This window comes from Argentina silus (genome assembly GCF_951799395.1).
Source record: "Argentina silus genome assembly, chromosome: 8".
Taxonomy (NCBI): Eukaryota; Metazoa; Chordata; class Actinopteri; order Argentiniformes; family Argentinidae; genus Argentina; species Argentina silus.
Window position 1 is genome coordinate 5184821 of NC_139662.1, and position 24848 is coordinate 5209668.

Here is a 24848-nt window from a genome sequence, read left to right on the forward strand (position 1 = left end):
TCATGGCAATTTCCACGCTCAAGCTCCCCATCTCTCATTGGCTTTGTGGTGCGTGTTGCACGAAGGCACAGGGCTCAACCCCCAGATCTTTGGGTGTCAATATCCCGGGAAAATGGTCAAGCCTAGATGAGCAGCTCCCTTGGAAGCGATAACTCATGAAATGTTACATGACACACACTCCTGGAATATTATCATACCAGCCTTGGGGCGATTGGCACATTCTCATCCGGCACATTCTCCTTTCATGGGTCTGTGTGTGTGCATCCCAGCACACTGGTGGGAATCCTAAAATAAATGTAGCAAGTGGCTCCCAACCTTCATCAGCACTCAACTGAAAATGAGCTCTTTTACCCGGTCAGCTCTCTCACACAGGCCTATTTTGGATGCCATGATGGATCGAATGTACTGTGACCACAGTTCAACTTATAGCATGCTGTAGTTATCATTTACCAACAGAAATGAATACTCAAGAAAATTACATTTTACAAGTGATTGTAGTGAAAGATTATCACCCAGGATTATAAAACCAAAGCCAAATGGTTCACCCCCAAATTACAGGAGTAAAACCCTTCTGAAAAACAGTAGTGGGAAATAAGCCAAGAAGTGCAGAATGAGAAACAGCTGTGTGAGTTTCCTTTACTATGGTGCTTTTAAGGAACTAATGCTTGACAAACGGGCAATTACCCTACTTTGTGCAGCAATTAGATGTGTTTTATAATGATTATTGTTTTTTTATATTTGTCTTTACTGTACATAAATATGGATTTGAAGTAGAAACAGTCTCATTGATTCAGGCATCTCTAGTTACAGTTCCTGTAACATCAGCTTAAGCCCAATTACAGCAGATTTGGTTGCTACGGGTCTCTCAGGAGTGACTTTTCTGTTTTCCTTCGCAGCTTCGCAGTGTAGGAGGCTTTTTAATTTTGAGGAGGGTATCTTAGCATATTCCCTCATTATTACAGCTCAAGCCGGCACCAAAAGCGAGCGTTAATGCTTTAATTAAAAATGGAATCATATCTCGGCAAGGGAATTGAAAGGGAAACCGTTTTTTGGTTGGCTTGTTTGTTTGTTTGTTTTGTTGTTGTCACCCCCAGCCCCCCCCCCCCCCCCCCGAACGTCATTTTTTCCAAAGCCGGGAACATCAGGACTGTGATCTTGCATGTCAAGTGATCCATCTTAATTAAAATGAAAAATAAAAAAGAGATATGGGCATATGGGAAAGTACTGCATATCCATGCAAAATACTTTCCCCAACACTCCAAAGGTCCCAGTCTTTGTTGCTACATTTGGATAGGCCATGGTCTGTTTGAGATATGAAAAGTGTATGAATTAAGTCTGAATGTGTGGTCTTTCAAGAGAACTCTGCCTTCTCCATTGCATATATGCATTCTACTACAGCCTCTCTCTCTCTGCCAATTGGCTCCAGTGCTTTGCAGCTGTCCAGAGCGATAAAGTGACTTGTTGCTGATTTTGTGACTGTTTAAATAAACACCAACCTGTTGCCATGCTTCTTGTCCCTTGGCAGAGGTTTACCAGCAAGCAGGACGTGATCAGACATTACAATATGCACAAGAAGAGGGACAACTCTTTGCAGCACGGTTTCATGCGCTTCAGTCCCCTGGACGACTGTAGCGTCTATTACCACGGCTGCCACCTCAATGGGAAGAGCACCCACTACCACTGCATGCAGGTAAACACACACACACACAGACACACGCACACGCATGTATGCATGCTTTCTCTCTCTCTCACACACACACACATGGGCTTTCACCCACACACACACACACCAATTTCAAGCTTCCTGTGAAATAGGATTTTGCTGAGTCATGCATAATTCATTGATGTGCATTCCAGGGCCACACCACAGTAATGGATGAAGAGTAACATTTCCCTGGTATTTGGTATGGCTGTATAAAACTGAACATACTGTAGGGCTTCCTATAGCTATACAGGTTCAGTTTGTCTGTCCATATTACAGCCTATAGCCTATGAGGAAAATTACTTGATCAGAGTTTTAGTCTCACCAGTGACACCATTTAGGGGCAATTCAGGAGGGCATCGAAGGTACGGTAATAACTCCTCTCACATAAAAAAGGAAGTGGAAAGCAAAGATGCAGCCCATGCCAAGCAAGCCCAGAGCAAACTAGGGCACTTAGGCATAACGAGACCTACACTGATGATCTCTCAGATGGTAGAGAGCCATGTAGGTTCTAACTACATCTATAAAAGGGAATTACAGTTCCTCCATCTTTTCCATTAAGCTCAAATTGCCATTTAAGAGCAGTTTTCATGCGTTTGACAAAAGGTGTCATAAAGTAAATACAAGAAAAATTAAAAGGATGAGCACACGTTGTGCAGCAGTGCGTTCCCCCCCCCCCCCCAACCCCCCCCCCCCCCCCCCCCCCCGTGCGTCTTTACTCTCTCTCGCTCCTTAATTGGCATGGATAAAAATTCGGTTAGTTGTTTATATAAACTTAACATTTTTCATCTTTTAGTACCAAGCAAGTAAAGTTGAAGATTATTCCCCTCCGGATTTGTTTAATTTTTTACATCTGCTTATTTTCAAGGTGTCATCACGCCGAGAGCTTTCTTACCGGCAGGGCAGCGGCCCAGGGGTGGATGGCCCGAGATAGATTCTTTTTTAAACCCCCCTAACGGCGTAATTGTTATTAAGACGTTTCAGGCCTTGTTTTAACAGCCCTGAGAACCTGCAGATGTTGGCATCGGCACTCTTGATTTAGGGGAGAAAAAACAGAGTGGCATTTCTTTCATTGTTTGACTCAATATGGAGAAGTTGCCCCGTTTGTGCGGGTGAAAAGTGCCAGGGATGATATACAATTGCTGCTTTTAATTCAAACATTAGCTGTTTTTTCCTCTGAGCTCCTGAGGGCTCCTGAGTACCAGAACATTTTAAACTAAAGAAAGTGACAATCAACCTGCCCACCCCCCTTACCCTCCTCCTCCCTCCCTGTTTCTCTGTGACTTACAGTAAGACTGTGGTGACTGCAATGTAGCACTCCAAATATGAATTGCAACTGCTCAAAGACAGCCTTAAATGGAAGATAGTTTTTAACCACACGCAACCTGCTACAGTATACCACTGCCTCTACCAATGAAGTTTGAAAATGTTAAACTTCTTCTTTTTCCTGTCAATGTCACACCACAATATTTTGAATAGACAGGTTTATCTTATTTATATTGCAACGCTGTCTCAACTGAAATGAGAAATGGCCTCCTTCTAACCATATCTAGGTCGTCAGAATCTTCTTAACCACATTGAGTTCATTTCACAATAGAGCTTTTCTCATGTCTCTTCATAAACTTATTATAAATAAGTCAAGCTTCAGATTAAAGAGACTTATTATCATCATACGATATCTTCCCCTAACCGTAAACCCCATACGTTGACTTTCAACAAAAGCACATATCATTAATACCATGTCACCTCTCAGGGCCAAGGTTTGGTCTCCAATCCTATCTTCTTCTCTGTTTTGTAGGTGGGCTGCAACAAGGTGTACACAAGCACCTCTGATGTTATGACTCACGAGAACTTCCACAAGAAGAATGCCCAGCTAATCAACGACGGCTTCCAGAGGTTCCGCGCCACTGAGGACTGTGGGACGGTGGAGTGTCAGTTCTACGGCCAGAAGACCACTCACTTCCACTGCAGGTGAAGGCATCATAGTACATGGCTGCATTTTCATTGGGCCTTTCATGCTCTCACAAGGTGTCAATGCACTATATATTGCATGGGATGCTGACTCATGCAATGCACTATACTGTGTTAGACATGTGAACCAAGAGATGGCTCAATTAACTTTGAAACAATTCTCTCATATACTTTGTGCCTCACCATTTGATGGTACACATCAACAAGATGATACAATTTGTGATTGAAACTTAATTTAAAGCCAAGTTTGTTCTCTTAACTGTCATGGAATAGGACCTTCTGGCTCAGGTCACATGGTGACGTGTCAATTAGGTGTTGGCTCAAAACTGTTCCACTCAACTGAAGAGGCTTTGTAACTTAGCATTTCTCCTACTTTTTCACCCTTTCCTCCTACCTTAGGCGCCCAGGCTGCACCTTCACCTTCAAGAACAAGTGTGACATCGAGAAGCACAAGAGCTACCACATCAAGGACGACGCTTATGCCAAGGACGGCTTCAAGAAGTTCTACAAGTACGAGGAGTGCAAATATGAGGGCTGCGTCTACAGCAAGGCCACCAATCACTTCCACTGCATCCGCTCGGGTTGTGGCTTCACCTTCACCTCCACCAGCCAGATGACCTCCCATAAGCGCAAGCATGAACGCCGTCACATACGCTCTTCTGGTGTCATGGGCCTCTCCTCCTCCTACCTGGTGCCCAAGGAGGAGCCCGAAGAGTCCAGCAACGACGACCTCATGGACTTCTCGGCCATCAGCAGCAAGAACTCCAGCTTGAGCGCCTCGCCAACTACGCAGCACTCCTCCATGGGGCCGCACCTGTTGACCACGCCCACCACAGCCGTGTGCTCCTCCTCCAGCCACAGTCTCAAGGCCATCTCCTCGCTGCCCCCCCACGGGCGCATGTCCAGCCTGCTGTCGCAGGCCCTGCCCAGCAACATGCCTGTGGCCCTGGCCCTGTCCAACAGTGCCCTATCGGGCTCCAATCCTTTCTTCCCGCTCATGCCACGGCTGCCCCTCCAGCTGCCCCACTCGGCCGCCAGCCTGATCTCGGCTGTCTCTTCTGGTGCCCACTCCATGCCCACTGACTCACTGTCCCAGGCCTTCTCCTCAGCCGGGGGCGACGGGGCCATGGCGTCCACCCCTACCTCCTATGCCGCCTCCTCCATCATGGAAAAGATCTCCGCCAGCAAGGGCCTGATATCGCCCATGATGGCCAGACTGGCAGCAGCTGCCCTCAAGCCCTCCAACAACCCAGACACAGGTTGGTGACTTCATATTGTATGTATGACAGGAATGTTAGATATGTAAACATGTCTTATATAAACAGCTTGTTATGATATATTCTTATGAATGTCTGCATGGTATCTCTGCTCTTTGTGTTTAGACCACATTTTGACTTATCTATTAAATAATTATATTACACGGTATAGCTACTTCGCTCTTTAAAGGATGTAGCTGATGTCCGTCTGGCTATCCTCCCAACGTGCTACCACAAGGAGAGAAGCCACATCCTCTTCTTCCACTCCCTCAACATGGACATGTAGAGCCACCCTTCTCCAGAAAGAGCGAAGAGAGAGCATGCAAAGGTCACCCATATCGCTGGCCCACTGTGGAGGGAGTAGACACAGACACAGAGTAGACACAGAGACGTACTGTACTGAAGGAGTGGTTTTCTGCTCCAGGGTTGTTATTGTGGTGATTGTTTGCTAGATACCTACAATCCATTTGCAGATAAATGCGCTGACAGGGGAGAGAAGGCCCTGTAAAAGTCTCTTACTGCGTTCAGAGGGGGCTCCCGGGGCCTGTGTTGTACATGTTTCCTCATCATTGGTCTCTTATCTGTGTGTGCGCTCGTTCCGAGCAAATGGAGGTGGAATGAAATTAAGTTCAGAAATTGCAAGAACAAAAAAAAAATGTTTTTCTCTATGCAAACTGATATAAAAACCGAAATCGCTCAGGCAGAAATGACTCAGTGCACCAGAGCTGTCTGAGAGAGGGTTTTTTTTTAGAAGGCAAGAACACACACACACACACACACACACACACAAACACTATTTGGGTTCTCAGACACTCACTCTTCTCCCCAATACAATGCAAATCTAGATTTTTGTTTAACCTCCCCTTAAAAACTCTACGCTTAGACATATAAAGTCGTCATCCTGGCTATACAGTATATCATCTAGCTCAGAATAGGACCTTACAAAGACAAAGGAATAAATAGCAAAACACTCTCACTCCATTAAACAAAGCAAAATAGAAGAAGCTTGGGCTAGGAGACTTGAGCAGGTGGGGTGTGGATTGTAAATTGGGCTAAATAGGAGAACGTCTCCGGATGCCAGGGCTTGGAGGATTAAGGTGCCTGGTGGTGTTCCTGGAGAAGGACAGGCCCTGGGAGAGAGCAGGGGCAGCTGCTCCGGGGAGCTGTGAGCACACAGGCTGTCAGACGGAGCTCCACCTCTGGGCCTCCAGCAGGTACCCAAACACGGAGAGAGACGGCCTGGTGGGGGAGGAGGGCCTCTGCAGATGGTACAGCCTCCCCCTTAGTCTCTCTGCTGCACCATAACAAGAGGGAAGCTGGAGTTCTCAGGACTCCTTAGCAGGAATTAAAGCTGTCCCGCTGCTGCTAGTTTGTGTGAAGGACTCTTCTGTTTCACACGTGCCTTTCTTTTTTAACACCAGAAGCAAAATACGGGGAGAGGTAGCTTTGGGGTTTTGTTTTCTCTGAAGTTTGACATGTTTGCTTATAAAATGTGTGAACAGGACATTTGGGGCTAAATTGAAGAGGAAGTGGTTAGAGCTCAGTGTTAAAAAGGTATGCGAAAGATGTCAGTGTGTATTCAACACTGTTTGTTTATGAGACGGGGGGCCTCTCCTGTATACTGTAACTCATCTGTGGTAAACTATATTTTCTCCCTTTTTCTGGTTCCAGTATTCACTGTTTTATCACTGTTTCACACCAATTTGCCCCTAAGTGTTTTGCTGAGATCCAGGCATCTGAAGGGTGTACTAATTAGACACACAGTACAAATGATCTTTCACAAGCTCTGTAGTAATTACATGGTGGTACATTATTCCTTGATATGTTCCAGAAAAAGCACTGCTTTGAGATCATCTTTTTTTCCGCTCTGTTTTTCCGCGGTGAGAGACACTGCTGGGATCTTTTGGGGCTCTTAAGATGGTACGCATCTTTATCCCCATACCGCAAATGAACATTTTCCTTCTGAAAAAACAAAACAAAAAACAGTCCCACATCTCTATTGTGTTTGACAGAATGTGTAGATTCTGTCTTGCCTGTCTGACCTTGATATTATGTGATCTCATTTGGTCAATCATTTGATGTAACGTCCAATGACAAGGCAGGATTTGTCCGGCTAGTTCATTTGTGCGTTGTTTTTTTTGCGGGTAAGGGGCAGGGTAATAGTCACTTATTAAGCATGCAATGACCTCACACAAGCCACAAATCTGTATGACTACCCTTTTCTTCAAATCCCCCCCTCCCCCCACCTCATCATTGTCAGGCTAAGCCGCTATGACACTGACACATCCCCGTCCTTAGCTTTCAGCTGACAAGGCCCAAGACTGGCTTATCCAGTTGCATTCCCTCTGATATGTCTCTGGGTCATCTTCTATGGGGGGGTGGGGGTGGGGGGGGGACTCTGGTTGGTTTCCCCCCACACCATGTACATAGGGGTCTTCTTCTTCTTCTTCATAAAACCAAGAGGCCTCTCCAAGCAGAAGGCCAAGGGCACACACTTGGTTGCCCGCGACCTTGCCTGTCACAATCCCTCACCACCACTAGCACCAGCCCCTGTTTCCTGAACAACATGCTGCCCCCCATGAAACTAATCACTGCGTCTGATGCACTCAGCTCTCATAGGCTAAAAGGCTATGCCAGGGCCTCTGCTCCCATTCGTCCCTCTTTTTTTTTTAATAAAACACCACTTACTGTCTACCAAAAGCCCAGCTTTCTCTGTATAGCCCCAGGACAAATTAATATTTCAATCACTTGGGGATTCGGGGGAAAAGCCAGGACTCACCTTCCTGTCAGCATTTTTTTTACCCCCCACACCCACCCATCTCTTCTCCCTCCTTCCTCTTTATTTTTTTATTTCCTCACTCCTGTCTTCACTCACCGCATTCTTCTGAATACCTATTCGGAGGGAGAATCCAATAGAGAGGTCACGATATTTGAACTGATCTGATTGACTGTCAGCTCCAATCTGACCGACATAGCGCCTGTTCCTTTTGGGCATGCTCAGTGGCATTGGCCGCCGTTCGTTGTCAAGCCAACAAGGAGCCAGGCAAGATTGGAAGGGAGGGGGTGGCCAATCTGAGACTGCCACTTTCCCTCAGCATTAGCATCCCATTTAATGACCAGTTAAGAGGCAGCCCAGCAAATGAGTTGTGACAAGTGCTGCTAGAAAAATAGTCTTTTTCCCTCATATCTCCTGCCTCTCAATCACCATTTAAAAGCCTTGACGGCCTGACATAATTTCGCAATAATTATCACTTGGAGTATTCTTTTCAGCCAGGACAGAAGTCAGATTGGATCTCGTCATATGGGTAATAATGCTGACCAACAATAACTTTGTTGTCTGTCTCCGCTCTTGGTCTCCTCAGGGAATGGGCAAGCTGCTTCAGCAAGCCGGTTCAATCTGGTTAAAGTGAAGCAGGAGCCAGTGGATGCCATCTCCCAGGACTCCATACAAGAGTACAGCCTGGACTTGAGCAAAAAAGACCACAGGTAGGGACACTAGGATGTACAGTAGGGGTAATTGATGAAGTATTAAAATATCAATTGTTATAAATACACTTAGTACAATCCTCATCAAGGTGGGACTGTAGGGTTGATGGTTAGATAGGTACACTGACTCCCAATTGAGAAAGCAGTTTAGTCTGAATTCTAACAGTTTTGTTTTTCATCAGGTTATATTTGAATTGATTTATCCAAACTATTACCTTAACTCAATTTGCATCTCAATTTATGAATCCCAACATATTTCTCAATTTCTCACTGATCTCAGACCGAGGATGTTTGCATAAACCTTCAACTCCAATCTTCCCCCTCTAACTTACAGTGCATCTCATTTTTAAAGAAGCAAGCGTTTTCCTTCTTCATTATAAATGCACACCTTCTGTGATAAATAATAATATTTACTGTTCTCATGCAAATCTTGACTAAACATTGTTCATTTTCCTTGTTCCAGTAATGAATCAAACGGACACCCTGTACCCGGGAATACATCTCTTTTATCCTCGCTTATGAATAAGGTAAGATCCATCCATCAAACGCTTTTCATCCCCAAGACAAATTAGCAGGACGCGGAGGGGCCCTGTTTGTTTTTTAATGTTTCAGCGCTAATAAGATGAGTTTGTATCATTTAAATTTTCCAGCCATTTTTCATACGGTGTAATTTTCACCGTACCTCTCACAAATTAATATAATGAAGCAGTAGCTGGGTGCCATGCCAGATATATAAAGATGTTTGTTTTTTGATGAGCTGTTTTGAACTCAGCGTCCATTTTTTTCTCCTCCTTTCTCCTTTTTCTTCCCCCGGCTCGTCTATATTTATTTATGGAGTTTGTAAATTATTTGATTAAAAAGTCAGGGCAGGAAAAAAATAGAAACTGTCACCCTCATTTTTTAAGAAGACTAAACGTTAGTGGAAGGATATTTAAATGTGTGTGTTTTTGTGAAGATTAAAATGGACATTGTTTTAATCATACATATTTTCTGACTCATACAAATGTGCTGGGTGGTTTCCATTACCTTGATGATTTAAAGACATTTCAGACTCCATTTTATTTCCCGCTGGCAAACTACACTAGTGGCTCTGGGGTTTTTACTCTCTCCCCTTGCTTGTGAGGGCTACACATTCATGAGTCATTCTCCACAAAGCAGCTATTGAACCCTGACAGGAGAGAGGCTTGATGATCAGATGTCCTACAGCTCTTTCCTTCATGTTGGCCTTTTGGGGTCCCGTTCCGAGCCACCACATCACATAAAGCACGCACAATCGCTCACAGAGGATGCTTGGCATGCGTGCTTGGCCTGCACTCAAGCAGAAGCCCGGGTGTTTGTAAACTTGGATGGCTTTTGCTTTGCCAAAGTGTGTATGTGTGTGTATGTGCATATGGCTGTGTGTGTGTGTGTGTGTGTGTGTGTGGGTGTGTGTGTGTGTGTGTGTGTGGGGGTGTGTGGGTGTGTGTGTGTGTGTGTCTACCCGCACTCGGCTAACCCTCAGCGGCTGGTGGTTTATGTGCTGTGTGTTTTGCAGATGTCGCAGGTAAATGCCGGCTTCTTCAGTGCTCTGAACCTGAAGACGGAGCTGGAGTGCGGCCAGGGGGCCGACACCTCAGAGGCAGCACAGTACCTGAGCCGAGTCATGAAGAGGCCCCTGCCAGACAAGCCCACTGAGCTCTGGAGGACATATCTGCGCAGGTACCAATGAGTTAAAGCGCTCAGGAGACCTGGGCTTTCATTTGTTTGGGCCTTAAGTGCTGTTGTTTTTACTGGAAGTTAACCTAAATTGTAGTGAATAGAATAGAATTGCTGTTGAAAGGCTTCAATCCATGTGTGAGTGTATGAGGAAAAGCTCTAGTCTTTGAGTAAATCTCGGTTTGAGTAGATAGTTTGGTTGACACCTCCTTGATATGTGTTACCCACAATATACTTACACAGACATGAGAGGCTTTTTTAACCATGCATCCTTTCAATTATATACCTTTAACTTGAAACTTGCTTAAGTATACCAATGTTTCAACATATTAGGGTTAATTAGGATACCTAATATTGAATTAAAGAGAGTACTGTAAATACCATATTATTAACAAAACCTACTGTACATGTCTGTGCATATGTCATTTAAAAAAATCTGTTTTCTTGTCCTCTGTGAAGGTTTGACACAGATGATTACTGTGAGGCTCAATGTGATTTCCTGCATAAAGTGCACTTCCACTGTGTGGTGGAGGACTGTGGGGCCCTCTTCAGTACTGTGGATGGAGCCATCAAACACGCTAAGTGAGTGTGGGACTGCCTCATAAGCTCATACCCAACAGTCATTATTCAGTTATACAGCTTTACACCATAGCCTTATATTGTCTTGCTATGCAGAAATGAAGTTTTACGTCAGTTCAGCCAGGACACTTTAAGTCAAAGGTGACGGAAAACTGATTCACACGAATGCAAAACGTCATCACGTCTCAGGGACAAGGCTTAAAAGAGCCGAGTATGCGACCCTCCACCATGGTTAAACAGTGTGACCACTGGCCGTGGGAGTTCACTCGTTGGTCGTCTCACCCACCACCCCAGCCTCCACCCACCACCCCAGCCTCCACCCGCTCGGTCGCTCTGTTTTAACAGTTATGGATTCCCTGCCTATGTTATTTAGTATTTTATGTTGTTTAAACTTCTAATTCAATTACACCAAACTTAAATGTGTTACCATTTTCATTGATTAAACCGATGTAAGTGTCCTGACTGAAATAGCTATATGTGTTTCATGCTTATCAAAGATAGGCTACATAGATATTGAGGCTAATATGTTTGATTTATTACTTTTTTGACTTCAAAATAATGTGTCATGTCATTGTGTATGAAAAGCTAATTAAAAAAAGTTAGTAATCAATGTTTGACTGAGTGAAATAACTGCCGACTGTGTCATACACACTCTTTAGCTTCCACCTCCGAGCCACCCTCAAGGTGAAGTCAGAACCTCACTTCAACGAGGCCAAAGACTCCGGCTGCGATGGCGGCACCCTCCAGCCCGCTGCACCCATCTCCATGGCCAACAACCACCCTTCCTCTATGGACTTGGCCAACCTGGTGTCCTCGGGCAGCTACGGTTCCTCGCCCTCCCTGCTGGCATGGAAGCAACTGACGGGCAGTATCCCCCAGCTGCCTGCCTCCATGCCCAACCTGCCCTCCAACTCGCCCCTGGCCACTACCTCCCTAGAGAACGCCAAGCCGCAGGTCAAACCTGGCTTCCTGCAGTTCCAGGACAAGTAAGACACCGGCTTATAGACGTGGATAAAATGTCCAAGTCATTAACAACTGACATTGTGCATGAAATGATTGAAGTTATTGAAGTATCATGATAGTTTTTCCATTATCATCATGGAAAGGCATGATAGGTTGTTATTATTATGGTAAGATATACTGTACAACTTTAAATTATGTGCCAGAGACATATGTACAGTATATGTTATTATGTTATTTTTTTATTTATCCAGTGATCCCTGCCTGGCCACTGACTGTAAGTACTCCAACAAGTTCCACTTCCACTGTCTGTTTGGGAACTGCAAGTATGTCTGCAAGACCTCAGGCAAGGCTGAATCCCACTGCTTGGATCACATCAACCCCAACAACCACCTGGTCAACGTTCGAGACCAGTTCTCCTACTTTTCGCTCCAGTGTCTCTGTCCCAACCAGGTGGGTCTTGCTGCCAACTTAAGCCTCAGGCTTGTAGGCCTAAACACCTTGTTAAACCACTGTCATATTGCAGAGTTACCTAATCTATTTATCTATTAGACCTGTATTTTAGGTTATTTGACTCAAGGCTTTCAGAATGGTTCCTCTCCGTCTTCCATCTGCTCGCAGAAGACAGTCAACTCACCCCGTAATGTCTGTTTATATGTCAATGATGTCATTTTGACTGCCGCCTTCTCCTCTCAGAAAAGGCCAATTTAGCTGATATTACCCAATAAATCATTGTCACCCGCACAATAAACAAGCCTGTCTTGAATAGGGCAAAAATCTGGGAAATGTTTCGCAAATGAAACCTTAATGGCAGCCCCTGCTAGCTCTCATGAGCCTATATTTGGAGGAAAACAGTTTAAATGAATTCATTAATGTGTCTAAAATCACCCCCTCCCTACAAGTAGCCCCCCACCCCCCACCTTCAGAAGGGAGCGGATGCTATTTGCCCGACTCCTATGGGACCCTCAGCCCTGAAACAGATGGTGGTGTAGAAACATGTTTAAAAAGAGAGGTGGGATGGTCAGGTCAAATAGAGTCATCCTACTTTGAAGTGTGTGTGTGTGTGTGTGTGTGGGGGGGGGGGGGGGGTAACAGTAAAGTGATATGGATCTCCTTTTGAACGACTGTATAAGTATCAACAAAAGAGAGGTGTGAACAGTAGATAACATTTTAGAAAATGAAGAGTTTGTTAATCAGTTAATGAGATAGCCGCATATTTAATTAGCTCTTCTGAAAATCATTGAGGTAGTCTGCTGAATACAAAATGATCCAGAATATGATCATAAAATAGAATAATTAGCTAGTATTGTAGGGTTTGAGAGCATTATTTCACCCTTGCCTAGATGACACTGTGTAATGCATTCACCCCCAGTGTGGAACTGCAGTAAAAGTATTTCTCTGTCTGACCTATGCCTCTCCTCCTGCAGCACTGTGAGTTCAGAATGAGGGGTCACTACCACTGTCTGCGACAGGGCTGCTACTTCGTCACAAACATCACCACCAAGCTTCCCTGGCACGTCAAGAAGCACGATAAGGCAGAGCGTCGCGCTGCCAACGGCTTCAAATACTTTACCAAGAGAGAAGAGTGTGGCAGGCCGGGTAAGGCCTTTAGTTAAACCACTTTCTCTCTCTTTCTCTCTCTCTCTCTCTCTCTCTCTCTGTCTCTCTCTCTGTCTCTCTCTCTCTCTCTCCAGGTCACTTTGAGATGTGTGGGTTAAGGATGTGAAATCAAGAGAAATGTAAGGGCGTTTCAACATTGATTTTAAGTGCAAGTGGATATTCTCAGTATGTCGCAACTGTATACGGGGAGAGCTGCTTTCAAGTGCTGGAAAATACAGTGTCACGCTATCACAGAGCAATTCCCGTGGCATAAAACAAGTCCGTCTGGTACCTTTTGTTGTAATGTTTTGCATATGTACTGGTATCCTAAGTATCTCTCAAATGGTGATTGTGCCTGTGTGATATGGGAAGCTATAAACGCTGCTGAAGCAAATGTTCCTAGTGTTTTCTTTATATTCTTATATATCTTATAGGAACATACAGTAGGCCTAAAGGCCACAATGCTATTGTAATGTTGACAGCACCGTCCCCTTGTGAATACATGATATAGAATATAAATTGGAAGATTGAGGAGTTAAAAACATAAAACATAATTTCTGCTGTTCTTGTCACTCGTTAATACATGGGTACATATTCATGGGGGGCAATCAAACTGAGGTTTTTTTCCTTGGGATCTTTAACCTGTCAGAAATGAGCAATTAGGTTTGTGTTTGCTAATTATCTGGCTTGTCTGGCTTAGCCTGTTTGTGTAGCTGTGCGTTCTCAGTCAGCTACCCACCATCATCGCATAGAAATAAATTAAACATTTCTGGCTCTTATACACGCTTTTGTGAACACACAAAGGCAAATGGAAAGTACCCCTAAACAGCTGTTTTTTTGTCCCTATCCTGACCTGCCTGTAGTATTGTTAGGGCTAGAAAAAGGAAAGGATTACTAAAGCAAGCACTGGGGTCATAAAGAATTGATAGGTTAGTGGTATCCATGGCAGCAACATTAAACTGAACACGACCGATGATGTTACCTGGATCCCTTGTTGCTGTGGCCCTTGATGTTGTGGCGGTTACTCTTATTTGCTCAACTTTGCGTGTTTAAAGTATATGTGCTCTGTGTTCAAAAGCTAGTTGATGACACGCTGTATTGTGCAGTGCATCGGGTGCCATGGTTACTCACATAACTGACATGCTAGCACCTGCCCAGCATGTTACTCTTTCAATTATTTCTGGGTGCTTTTATATAATGATATTTGATTAACACACGCAAAAAAGAGCAGTCGCTTAATTTGAAATCACAAAGCAATTAGCTTATAGGCCCCCTAAAACTGAGGAAAAGAATAAAAGAATAAGAAACAGACAACAACACAATAGCTGAGGCTAAAAAAAAAGATAAAAGAAAAGACAACAATGACTAGATTTTGAAAAATGAATTTAATATGGGAATAATTGTATATTTACTTTGGTTTGCAGGGGTGTGTGCATTATTGGCCCACGGAATATGAGAATTTATTTATGTAAATTACTAATTGAATAAAGGATGTCACCGTAATAAAAGAGCTCCACAGGTTTAGTCCACAGCCCAGACTTGCTCAGTGTGACACTGGAGTTATCTAATATTCCTCCTACATGTACATCCAGTTTGAATGTCATACACCTTCTAAAAACTGGATTTTACTAGGTTTTCTGAGCGGGTCGCACACATAATTATAAAAATGTTGAAGGAATCTCTGAAATGCACAGTTTTAATCTTTTTTTTTATTTTTAATTTTCTTAATTTTGTAATCCGTACAGGCTGCAAGTACAATCAAGTGAACAGCCACTTCCACTGCATTCGCGATGGCTGCCAGTTCTCCTTCCTGCTCAAGCACCAGATGACCTCACACGCCCGCAAACACATGAGGAGGATGCTCGGAAAGAACTTTGACAGGGTTCCATCCCAGGTAACACACCTGCTTTTTCCCAAGACCTGTGTTTTTGTGTGTGTGTGTGTGTGTGCGTGTGTGCGTGCATGTGTGTGACACATACTGAACTACAGAACAGTGCAATTATCAGGAAAAATATACTGGGAGTTTCCATAGAACCATAACCACGGTTAGTTTGCATAGAGCAAGTATGCAAAAACACACTGTTCCCCACACACCCTCAGTAAAAAATGTGACCGTGGCGGTTTATGTCAGAAAAGATTTGGGTTTTATCATGTTCCATTGTGTTTCCTGTTCAGAGATGCACAGAGGCATGGATAAGCAATGAGCACATTAGTGAAAATGCATGTCATTTTCTATCTGCGACAGTTGATGACAAATACCACTCCCCACTTCCTTGATGTCTTTCGATTTTGGAGGATTTTATTTAATCTTTTTGCATCACTTCTCTTGTTGCAACCTTTGTGGTATGTTCAGTACATTATGTAAATGGGAGAAGTGCCTGTGTTGCCTTTCTAGTTTCTTGTGTCCTTCCTTTTGACTTGTTGTCATATGCCAAGACACAACATACAGTGCAGCACCACAGTATCTAGTTATCTAGCTTCAAAGTAATAAGTAATAATCACCTGACAACTAACATGACTCCACCAACAAGAGGTCTTATTTTACCTTTCATGCATTACTGCAGTAATACCATTATCTCTTGTTGTTAGTGCCAGGTGGTGACAAATGAAGGCAGGTTGGCAATGATTCTCATAACATGTTACAACAGATGTTATGTCTTTCTTATGGCAGTATGCAGTACAGTATGCAGTACAGTATGCCAGTACAATATGACTGATGTAACTCTGACCCTTTGCGCCCTCCATAGATGGCCTCCCATGGCCACAGGACAGATGATATGCAGTCCATGTCAGGCATGGCATCAGGGCACATGGGCAGCCAACATGGCATGACGTCTGGCTTCTCCAGCATGATGGATGAGACGGACGACTACATGGACTACATGGGAGGAGGCAGCCCATTGGGCCTCTCCTCCGAGTCCTCCAATCAGGACCGCAGCTGCACCAGCACCCCAGTGGGCAACGAGAGCTCCCCCGCAGGTGAGTTCAGTAGGGCAGGACATGTAGTTTAGAGTTAGCAAGTTTGGTTGAAGAGTGTCTATCAACATTGTTGACACAAGAAAATGCACTAGATTTATAATTGATTTATGGATGCTGGTTTGTTTTAATGTTGTAATATTGTTTAATTTAATTGAAGAGTAGGTAGAAAATAAAGCAAGTAAAACTGTGTTATATGAATTAAAAAGAGAGCAGTATTCTGTATACTAAACCCAGCGTCATATAGGATCCATAGAATCACACAGCCATAACAAGCCATATCCATTCCTCATCAAATTCATCATGAATAATATCCCATAACAGTGCATTTTCTAATTTAGCAGTGAATGTTATTTTTTTTTAACTGCATACTGTACGTCAGTACTGTACTGTACTGTATGTCAGTCAATGGAAAAGTGAGAAATCAATCAGAATGTATGAAGTAAATCAGTGTTTCCTATTCTCATATTCTGAGGCCTGAACCTGCAAGATCACTAGCAGTCATTTAGGTCATCCTCATGAAACTCAAACTTCATTTTCTACAGTAATGACTTAGATTATGGCAATATAAATGTAATGTAAAGTACACTATGTTTCCCTTTCACCTGATAGTCATCCCTGTGGCAATTTAAGAGTGAATTTTATCAATGTGCATAAGCACTTTGTGCTAGAAAAAGAAAGGGCTACCATCCTTCTCAGACTTCTTTAAAGAGACTCTGATTCTCCTCTGCTTTTCAAAATCTGAGCTTGCCTTCATTGAATGAGTTTCACATTTTTCCATTATTTTGTTTTCACTGTTATCTGCCATTCTCATCATTGTTGCTTTGGCTGGTGTTTGGGTTTTGGTCTTGATTCAACTTCATTTTGTATCATTATCTTATCTTTTCCCTTTTTACCTCCCATCCCTGTGTGTGTGTGTGTGTGTGTGTGTGTGTGTGTGTGTGTGTGTGTGTGTGTGTGTGTCTGTGTGTCTGTGTGTCTGTGTGTCTGTGTGTCTGTGTGTGCGTCTACCCGTCTACCCGTCTCCGTCTCCCTCTTCCCTGTCCTCCACTTCCTGGTTGACCTGCCTCTCCAGGACCAGGCTGCCCGGTCACCACTCCTGCTCCCTCCACCCCTGCTGACACTAGCACTCCCCAAAACGCACCTCCTCTACCACCACCTCCTCTTCCTCACCCTGGCCTCCAGTCCCAGGCTCCATCCTTCCCTCCTACTCTCCTTCGACCTCCTCTTCCCTCGCTCCCATACCTCCTCTCTCCATCCTGTCTGTCATACTCTCTGCTCAGCGCCTCTCTGGGAGCAACTCGGAGTGTTGTCATGCCAACCAACACACCAGCTTTCAGCCCCATCATTGCCACTCCGTCTCCGGTTAAAAATGACGTCCCTATAGTGCAGGACGCTGCAGGTACATACCCCGACGCAAACCGACACTGCAGCTGTCATTGTCAATTTGGTGTAGATGTAGTCCAGTTCAATATTTACCTGTTTTATCTTATGTGATTATTCAAAACTGTTGTTGAAGTATAAGAGAAAGTAAATGGGAGATAATTTTGCTAAAAGTGAACACATTTAGGAAAACCTAGTTTTAGGGTGGGGGTAAAATGACAGAGACATGCTTTTTACTTTCATTGTCCCTGGATCACACTGAATTTGGTCTTATGTTGCCATTATGCACAGGTTATATAGGCTACCCAGTGTCCCCTCTGGTATTTACAAGGCTGTGGGGATGACGCAGTAAATTCAGCACCTGTAGTTGGAAGCCACGGCCTTGTTTAGCCTCCATTAACGGGGCTGCATCAGCTGCCTCTTATTTTAATCACGCCACCAGTCGAGGCCCCGGCTTCCTGTCGAGCCGAACAGGGATCACATCATTAGCACTGACCCCAGGGTGCCGGGGAAGGTGGGCGCTCCTCGTAAACCACAGGGAGATAAGAGGGGCAGCTAAGACCCACAGCTCCGCCACTGTTGGGAGGCTGTAGGCACCCAGTAAAAGTGTCATGTTCCTATTAGCAGCAAAGTCAATCTATCATTTTTTTGCTTGTCGGATCATTGCGTAAGATGAAAAAAAAAACGGTTGCACTGTACTGTATGCTTGCTCAGCTGTGAACCACTGGGCTGGTTAAAGTATTGACTTGAGTTGAGATGGAGTTTCCGCAAAGGAGGTCTCCCCAATGCCACTGCTCATTTCTGTTTGCTGTAGCACTGCAGGCTGATCGATTGTGGAGTTTTAATGTAGTTCCTCTCCCCCCTCCCCTCTTAAGGAAACACCATCTCCATCCCCACGGCCACCGGTGCCAAGAAGCGCTTCTGGATCATCGAGGACATGTCCCCCTTCGGCAAGCGGCGCAAGACGGCCTCGTCACGGAAGATGCTAGATGAGGGCATGATGCTCGAGGGCTTCCGGCGCTACGACCTGTATGAGGACTGCAAGGACTCCGGCTGCCAGTTTTCCCTGAAGGTCACCCACTACCACTGCACACGCGAGAACTGTGGTTACAAGTTCTGCGGCCGCACGCACATGTACAAGCATGCGCAGCACCATGACCGCGTGGACAACCTGGTCCTGGACGACTTCAAGCGCTTCAAGTCTTCGCTCAGCTGCAACTTCACTGACTGCCAGTTCTCAGGCAACAGCACCCATTTCCACTGCCTGCGCTGTGGCTTCCGCTGCACGGACAGCACCAAGGTGACAGCCCACCGCAAACACCATGGCAAACAGGATGTGATCAGCGCCGCTGGCTTCTGCCAGTTCAGCTCCAGTCTTGACTGCGAGGTGGCCGACTGCAAATACAAGCTCAAGTGCTCTCACTTCCACTGCACCTACCCTGAGTGCAAGCACACAGTGGTGGGCATGTCCCAGATGGACTCCCACAAGCGCAAGCATGAGAAGCAGGAGCGCGGCGAGCTACCATCTGTGTCCCCCCACCAGGAGGGGGCGCACCTCATGGAGGGTGGAGGAGTGTCTGTGATGCCCCCAGCCAACATGGGTCATCCTCCAGCCTCTCCTATGGGCCACCCTGGGTTTTCCCACAACAACAGCAACAACGCCACCCCCTCCATGCTCTACCCTCCGGGCAGCATGGCATCTGAGTACCGCCACCCCTACCAAGCCTCCTCAGTTAGCCTGGACAGCTCCCTCAACCTGGGTACTGACACCAGCAGCTCACTGTTCTTCCTGAAGAATGCCGCTGGGCTGGGCCTCAATGACTCGCTGGACCTGAGCAAGAAGATGCACCACCACGACCTGACCATTGCAATGGCTGCCGGAGGGCCCAATCCCACACCCCCGATGGGCCTGCCTGCACCTCAGGATGATACTACTGGGACATCCGGTGATGCTGAAGATGACATGTCGGCTGAGGAAGAGGCCAATGCAGAGGAAGAGGAGGATGAGGAGGAGGAGGAGGCGGAGGAGGATTTGAACACTGACTCGTATGAAGATTCCATGCCAGAGCCTGACGGCGACAAAGACAATGGTGAGAGTTTCGATGCTTCCGTAAACCATACTGTCACTTCCCAACTGGAAAAGCAAGAGGCTGACCCATGAAAGATACTCTTTAAAGACTGAGGAAGAAGAACCCTGTATACTATGAACAAACATAAATTAAAGTGGCCTCATTTATCATGGTTAGGGACACTGCAGATGACAACAAGAAAACAACAACAACTAGAAGAAATGATGGCCCAACATGATTTATTATGATGTTTACAAGATGACCAACATTATTAATTCAATTATGCATTAAAAAATGAACAGAGAAACAAACAAATTAGGCCCTCTTTTACACATGGGGCAGTAATGTAAACATTTTACTACACATCAGTCTTTTGTGTGCGTGCATGTTTGATTTTAATTTATTTTATTTTTGTTTTTACTTTTTGTGTGTGGAAAAAAAACGATAAGAAAAAAAACCTCTCTCTATATAACTATATATGTAAGTGTGTGTGTGAACGTTGATATAGAAAGGAATTTGCTGGTGCAGTCTTTACGTGAACTGCAGGACCCTTGTTACCAATGAAAGGGAAATAAATCACTGTTAGATTACATTGAGGGAAAATTATGAAACAGAATGTGTTTGATCCTATTTCTGTATTATTGTTATTATTATTATTATTATTATTATTATTATTATTATTATTACTATTATTATTATTATTATTATTATTATTATTTTAAGTGCAGGGGTCTGCATTAGTGCTTTGGCTTGTACTCTTCTCTCTCCTTCCTTTGCAAGGTTCTTTTTTTTGTTCTCAATGTACAAATTTGAATTAGAAGTGACCAGTGACTGTGTCCTTAGTTTCAACTGCAAACAGGCACAGATCCTTCAGTAAGCATTGCTCTCAGTGTACAGTATGCAGCTATCTGTGAAAAATCGGTTAGAATAGTTCAACTCTCACCAAAATCAAGCTTACTCTTGTAATTTTATCCCTTCCCCCCTGTTGAACGTATTGAGTTTGCGTATGGATAGTGCACTTTTATATAGATGACGATAGATATTCAAACATATATTTAAAGATATTTTTGTTACCATTTGCATCATTGCATTAAGATTGCGTTATACTTGCATAGTTATCAGAGGCCTCAGCATATCGATTTGTAACCAGGTGAGGAACCATCATGAATAACTAGCTGGGGGTCTGAATGAACTGACCAGTGAGGAAGATGAGTCACTCAGATGCAATGAGGAATGACAGAGGTAGCGTCAGGGAGTGTATGTTTGTTTGAAATGTACAGACAGAAAACGACGTGTCGACGACATTTTGTTTTCCATTCACTGTGGCTGTGGTTGAGCTCCTATTGTAATGGTTTTATTTAATATTTATGTGACCTTGCAATGAGAAAATGTTTAGGGTGTTTTTGCACTTTTTAGGTTCATTTTTACCTTCTGAAAAATATGGCAGATATCTTTTAACAGGGAATAATTTGCTTTAAGCTGTTGTTTCAGTTCACTTTGCTTTGATGCACAAATAGTTGTTAGTGTGACAAAAGAACTGTTGTTCTGTGATTTTATTTAAAGTAAGGACTGATTTTATTTGCTTCTGTGATTGGAGGATTTTAATATGAATTGGGCATGCCAGAGTTATGGTGGCCTAATGAGAAACACTAATAAGAACTGTGATTTCAATTAATTCTCTGGAAAATTATGGCAATGCTCAGATACTGTAGAACTAAATTATGACACAAAACACATTTTAGTCTCTAAGCCTATCCTCAGGTTTATATTGATGGAGTTTGTAAGACTGAGGAGGGAAAATTGTCATTATGAATTATCTCTTGAACATCGCTTTGGAAAAAAAAGATCATAATATAGGGAATTATATGTGTAGGTGATTATCTTCAAACTATTGTAGAAGAAAAAAAGGTTGTACAGTATTTTCTTCTGTAAAAAAAACGATATATGAACAAAATGCTCTTTGATGAACAGCTTCATTTAAAAAGAAAACCTTGAAAGGAGAAATGAATAATAAAAAGTTAAAAATGGAAATAACCCCACTATAGTTTGCTTGTGTGCGTGACCTTTTTTATTATATTTTTTCTCCCCTTGTATATTCATACAGGAAGTAGATAAACAAATGTGTAGGGCCCTTGACATGCACTGAAAGCAGTGGGGATTCCGTTTTTTTTACCATGACATTTTGCATTAGAAAATCCTGTTTTTTCAAACAATGTTAAAAGCTAATACTAAAAACACACTGATTTAGATGTATTAATGGATGTTTCTGGTTTATTTAACACCATGTTTTATTCATTTTTGTTTGTCAGTTTTGTGTGTGCTTTTTGTTTTTCATTAATTTTAATTTTCTGATGACATTTCCTTTGCTGTGGGCATGCCTCTCTCACAGGCTGAATTGTCTCCCTGGACTCAAATGCAAGGTAGTGCATCACTTCGATTTTTTTTGTTTTGTTTTCTGACAAATTGTTGAAATATCTATCGGGCTGGGAGACATTGTGCACTTGAATATGGTTTGTGTGTGTGTGTGTGTGTGTGTGTTTGTGTGTGTGTGTGTGTGTGTGTGTGTGTGTGTGTGTGTGTGCCTGCATGTGCGTGCGCGCATGCGTGTGTGCGTGTAAAATAGCAGGATTTGTAAAAAGTTGAAAATAAAGAAACTATAATAATTATAACAATACATACTGTAGTGCTTAGTTGTGCTTTAGTTGGGAGGATAGAGGGGAGTCCCAGACTGCTGCTGAGACACCAGCACCAAGGCCCCAGAGGGGAGACAGACGAACCCAGATAGCTGAAGCAGGGTGTGAGGTCACAGAACTGGCCACTCCCCCTGGACAGAGACAGACAGCTAATAGCAGAGAGACCTGTGGAACTGTCCTGGATTTTTAGAGCCACCAGGCCTCCGTTCATGTTTTACGACAGTTCCCCATCCTCTTACTGTGTTTGCCCCAATGGAGATTGAATTGAGACTGCCTCAGTAAACATTGAAGTAAAACATCTGCATCTACGCAGATAGGAAATCAACAATATTTGTTGTCAGGCTGCTCCAACGAGGGCTCGCCTCTGGTCAGAGGAGATCACATCCTGTACTATTCACAGTTAAAAGGTAATGTTCTAGGGTGTAACAGGGATCATGCAGGTGCAAGATGGGTACCTGCGTCCTTTGCAGAGGAATAGGGGATATTTTACAGTTTCTGGTGTATTGGTTTTTTTCTTGAGTCTTGTGCTCGGCCCCCTCCTCTCCTTCAGAGGCACACACACAGTGACCAGCGTGCTTGTGCTGTCTGTCCCTCAGCCTACAGCTGTTCCCGTCTTTCCTCCTCCTCTTCCTTGTGATGTTTCTTTAAATAAAAAACGGGTAAAGGCATCACCATCTGTCAGCCAGCTGGCATCCTGTATATAATCTACGAGAAGAAAAAAAAAGATAAACATGAAAATTATATTACACAAAAACCAGACGGAAACGACCTCCAAATCCTGCATAGGCTGCTGCCGAAACGACAGATCGTTTTACCGTTTTAATTAACAGAGAAAAAGATGACATATAAACAGAGAGGGAAACAAACTAAGATGTATATTCTCTGTTGTAATAAGAATAGGAAAAGCAGTGTGCTGTACCGCTGCACTATGGAGGGCAAATAGAGACAAGTTGTAGCCTTTGTAAAATATATTGCACTCCAGGACTAAAAGCCATCTCTCTCATTTTCAATTAGATTTGATTCACCACCACACTGAGAGACAAATCTGAAGTTTTATATGAAAAGTAGACAATGAAGCAATTGAAAAACTCTCTCTGTTACTTGAATTTGCTGCCCTCGGCACTGGTGTTCTTAACTGCGTATTTTCCACTTGGATTTAGCGCTGTTTAGTCCTTCATTGTGCTCTACTTATGTTTTTTTTTTGCTTTCTGCATGTGTTATGCAAGGGTTGAGCTTTTCACTCAATAAAATAAAAATGTATTGAACAAAAATAGGCTAATGGCCTGTTTCAATGTTGTCTTTTTACTGTCCAATCAGAACATGAGCCGTCCTCAGGAATGGAAAAGGCATCGCTTTCGTGTGTGCTTGTACTATGTTTTGTTTGTGTTTTGGCCAACGTGAGTGGAGCCCATGCATGTATATGTGTGTGTGTGTGTGTGTGTGTGTGTGTGTGAGTGTGAGTGTATGCGTGTGTGCAGGCGTATGTGTGTACCGGCTTGCCCTGACGTGTCTCGGGTTGATGTGCCAAGAACAGGTTGTGTGAGGAGGGGACAGCAGCACTGAAGAGGGTGAACAATCAGGAACACACACACGACAGGTGTGCAGCGCATATGTGGTCACATGATGCCTATAAGGCAGATTAAGGCTCAAACAGTTGAAGAGCTCCTTAATGGCGGATTTTATTAAGTTCACAAAGCAAGAGCGGGAGGAAAAGAGAGGGGGAGGAATAGAGGAAAAGCAGGTGGCCTTGTCTGTACAATGCTAGATGAAGATACATCTTTGTAAGTGAAATCTGAAGAGGACGGCTATTGTCGAGAGATTTATTGATATTTGACCGCCCTGGCCCCACTGTCTGCTTGTCCTGAATTCTACAGTTATGGCCATAAAGGAACTCCTGCAAGCGCTCTGAGAGAGAAATGTTCCATCTAAGAAATATGGCAGTTGACACTGATCGTATCATGTATGTATGACAGAGTACTAGCTGTGACATCCATTCTAGGAGTCCTATATGAACCATTTATGAACACGAGTGCTCACATTGTGCTATGAGTTGCTCTCTTTTTGCTTTCACCACTCCTATCGTTTGTTTTCTTCTCTTTTAATCCATTGCCCTTTCTGTTCATTTATCTATTTTTGTGTGTGGATGGGTTTATTTTAGAAGGCCCCGGTCATGGAGGTAAAAAAAGGATCTGTAAAGAAGGCTGCTTTGCCATTGGTAGCAGCTGTTGCTGTTGAGAGACCCCCAGAGGAAAGAGAGAATTGGACACACATTCAACCATTTGAACATTAACAAGACCTTATTGGAAGCAGGATCACAGGACAGAAACAAGCAGCCATGTGGGCCTCTGTTTATACTGTATATGCTGCGTTTCTTCCTTGAGGAGTATTAGGGGCTTATGATAGTCATGGGATGCTTTTTTCAAGATGAACAGGTGATACTGTACATGATCAATACACAGAATACACTTAGGCACATACA

The 24848-nt window shown here is 43.8% G+C and overlaps 1 protein-coding gene across 3 annotated transcripts in view; it reads left to right on the forward strand.

Annotated features, from left to right (window-relative positions):
* casz1 (castor zinc finger 1) overlaps positions 1-23628 on the forward strand; it is a 176297-nt gene extending 152669 nt beyond the window's left edge. For all 3 annotated transcript variants that reach the window (XM_083674547.1, XM_083674545.1, XM_083674546.1), the window contains 13 exons: positions 1526-1690; positions 3501-3673; positions 4073-4932; positions 8292-8415; positions 8879-8942; positions 9950-10113; positions 10570-10692; positions 11349-11675; positions 11904-12102; positions 13077-13248; positions 14994-15142; positions 15996-16227; positions 18483-23628. In XM_083674547.1, the coding sequence (XP_083530673.1) occupies positions 1526-1690; positions 3501-3673; positions 4073-4932; positions 8292-8415; positions 8879-8942; positions 9950-10113; positions 10570-10692; positions 11349-11675; positions 11904-12102; positions 13077-13248; positions 14994-15142; positions 15996-16227; positions 18483-19768 (4038 nt within the window). In that variant the 3' untranslated portion in view covers positions 19769-23628. The remainder of the gene's footprint in view (positions 1-1525; positions 1691-3500; positions 3674-4072; positions 4933-8291; positions 8416-8878; positions 8943-9949; positions 10114-10569; positions 10693-11348; positions 11676-11903; positions 12103-13076; positions 13249-14993; positions 15143-15995; positions 16228-18482) is intronic.
* Positions 23629-24848: the final 1220 nt, after the last annotated feature.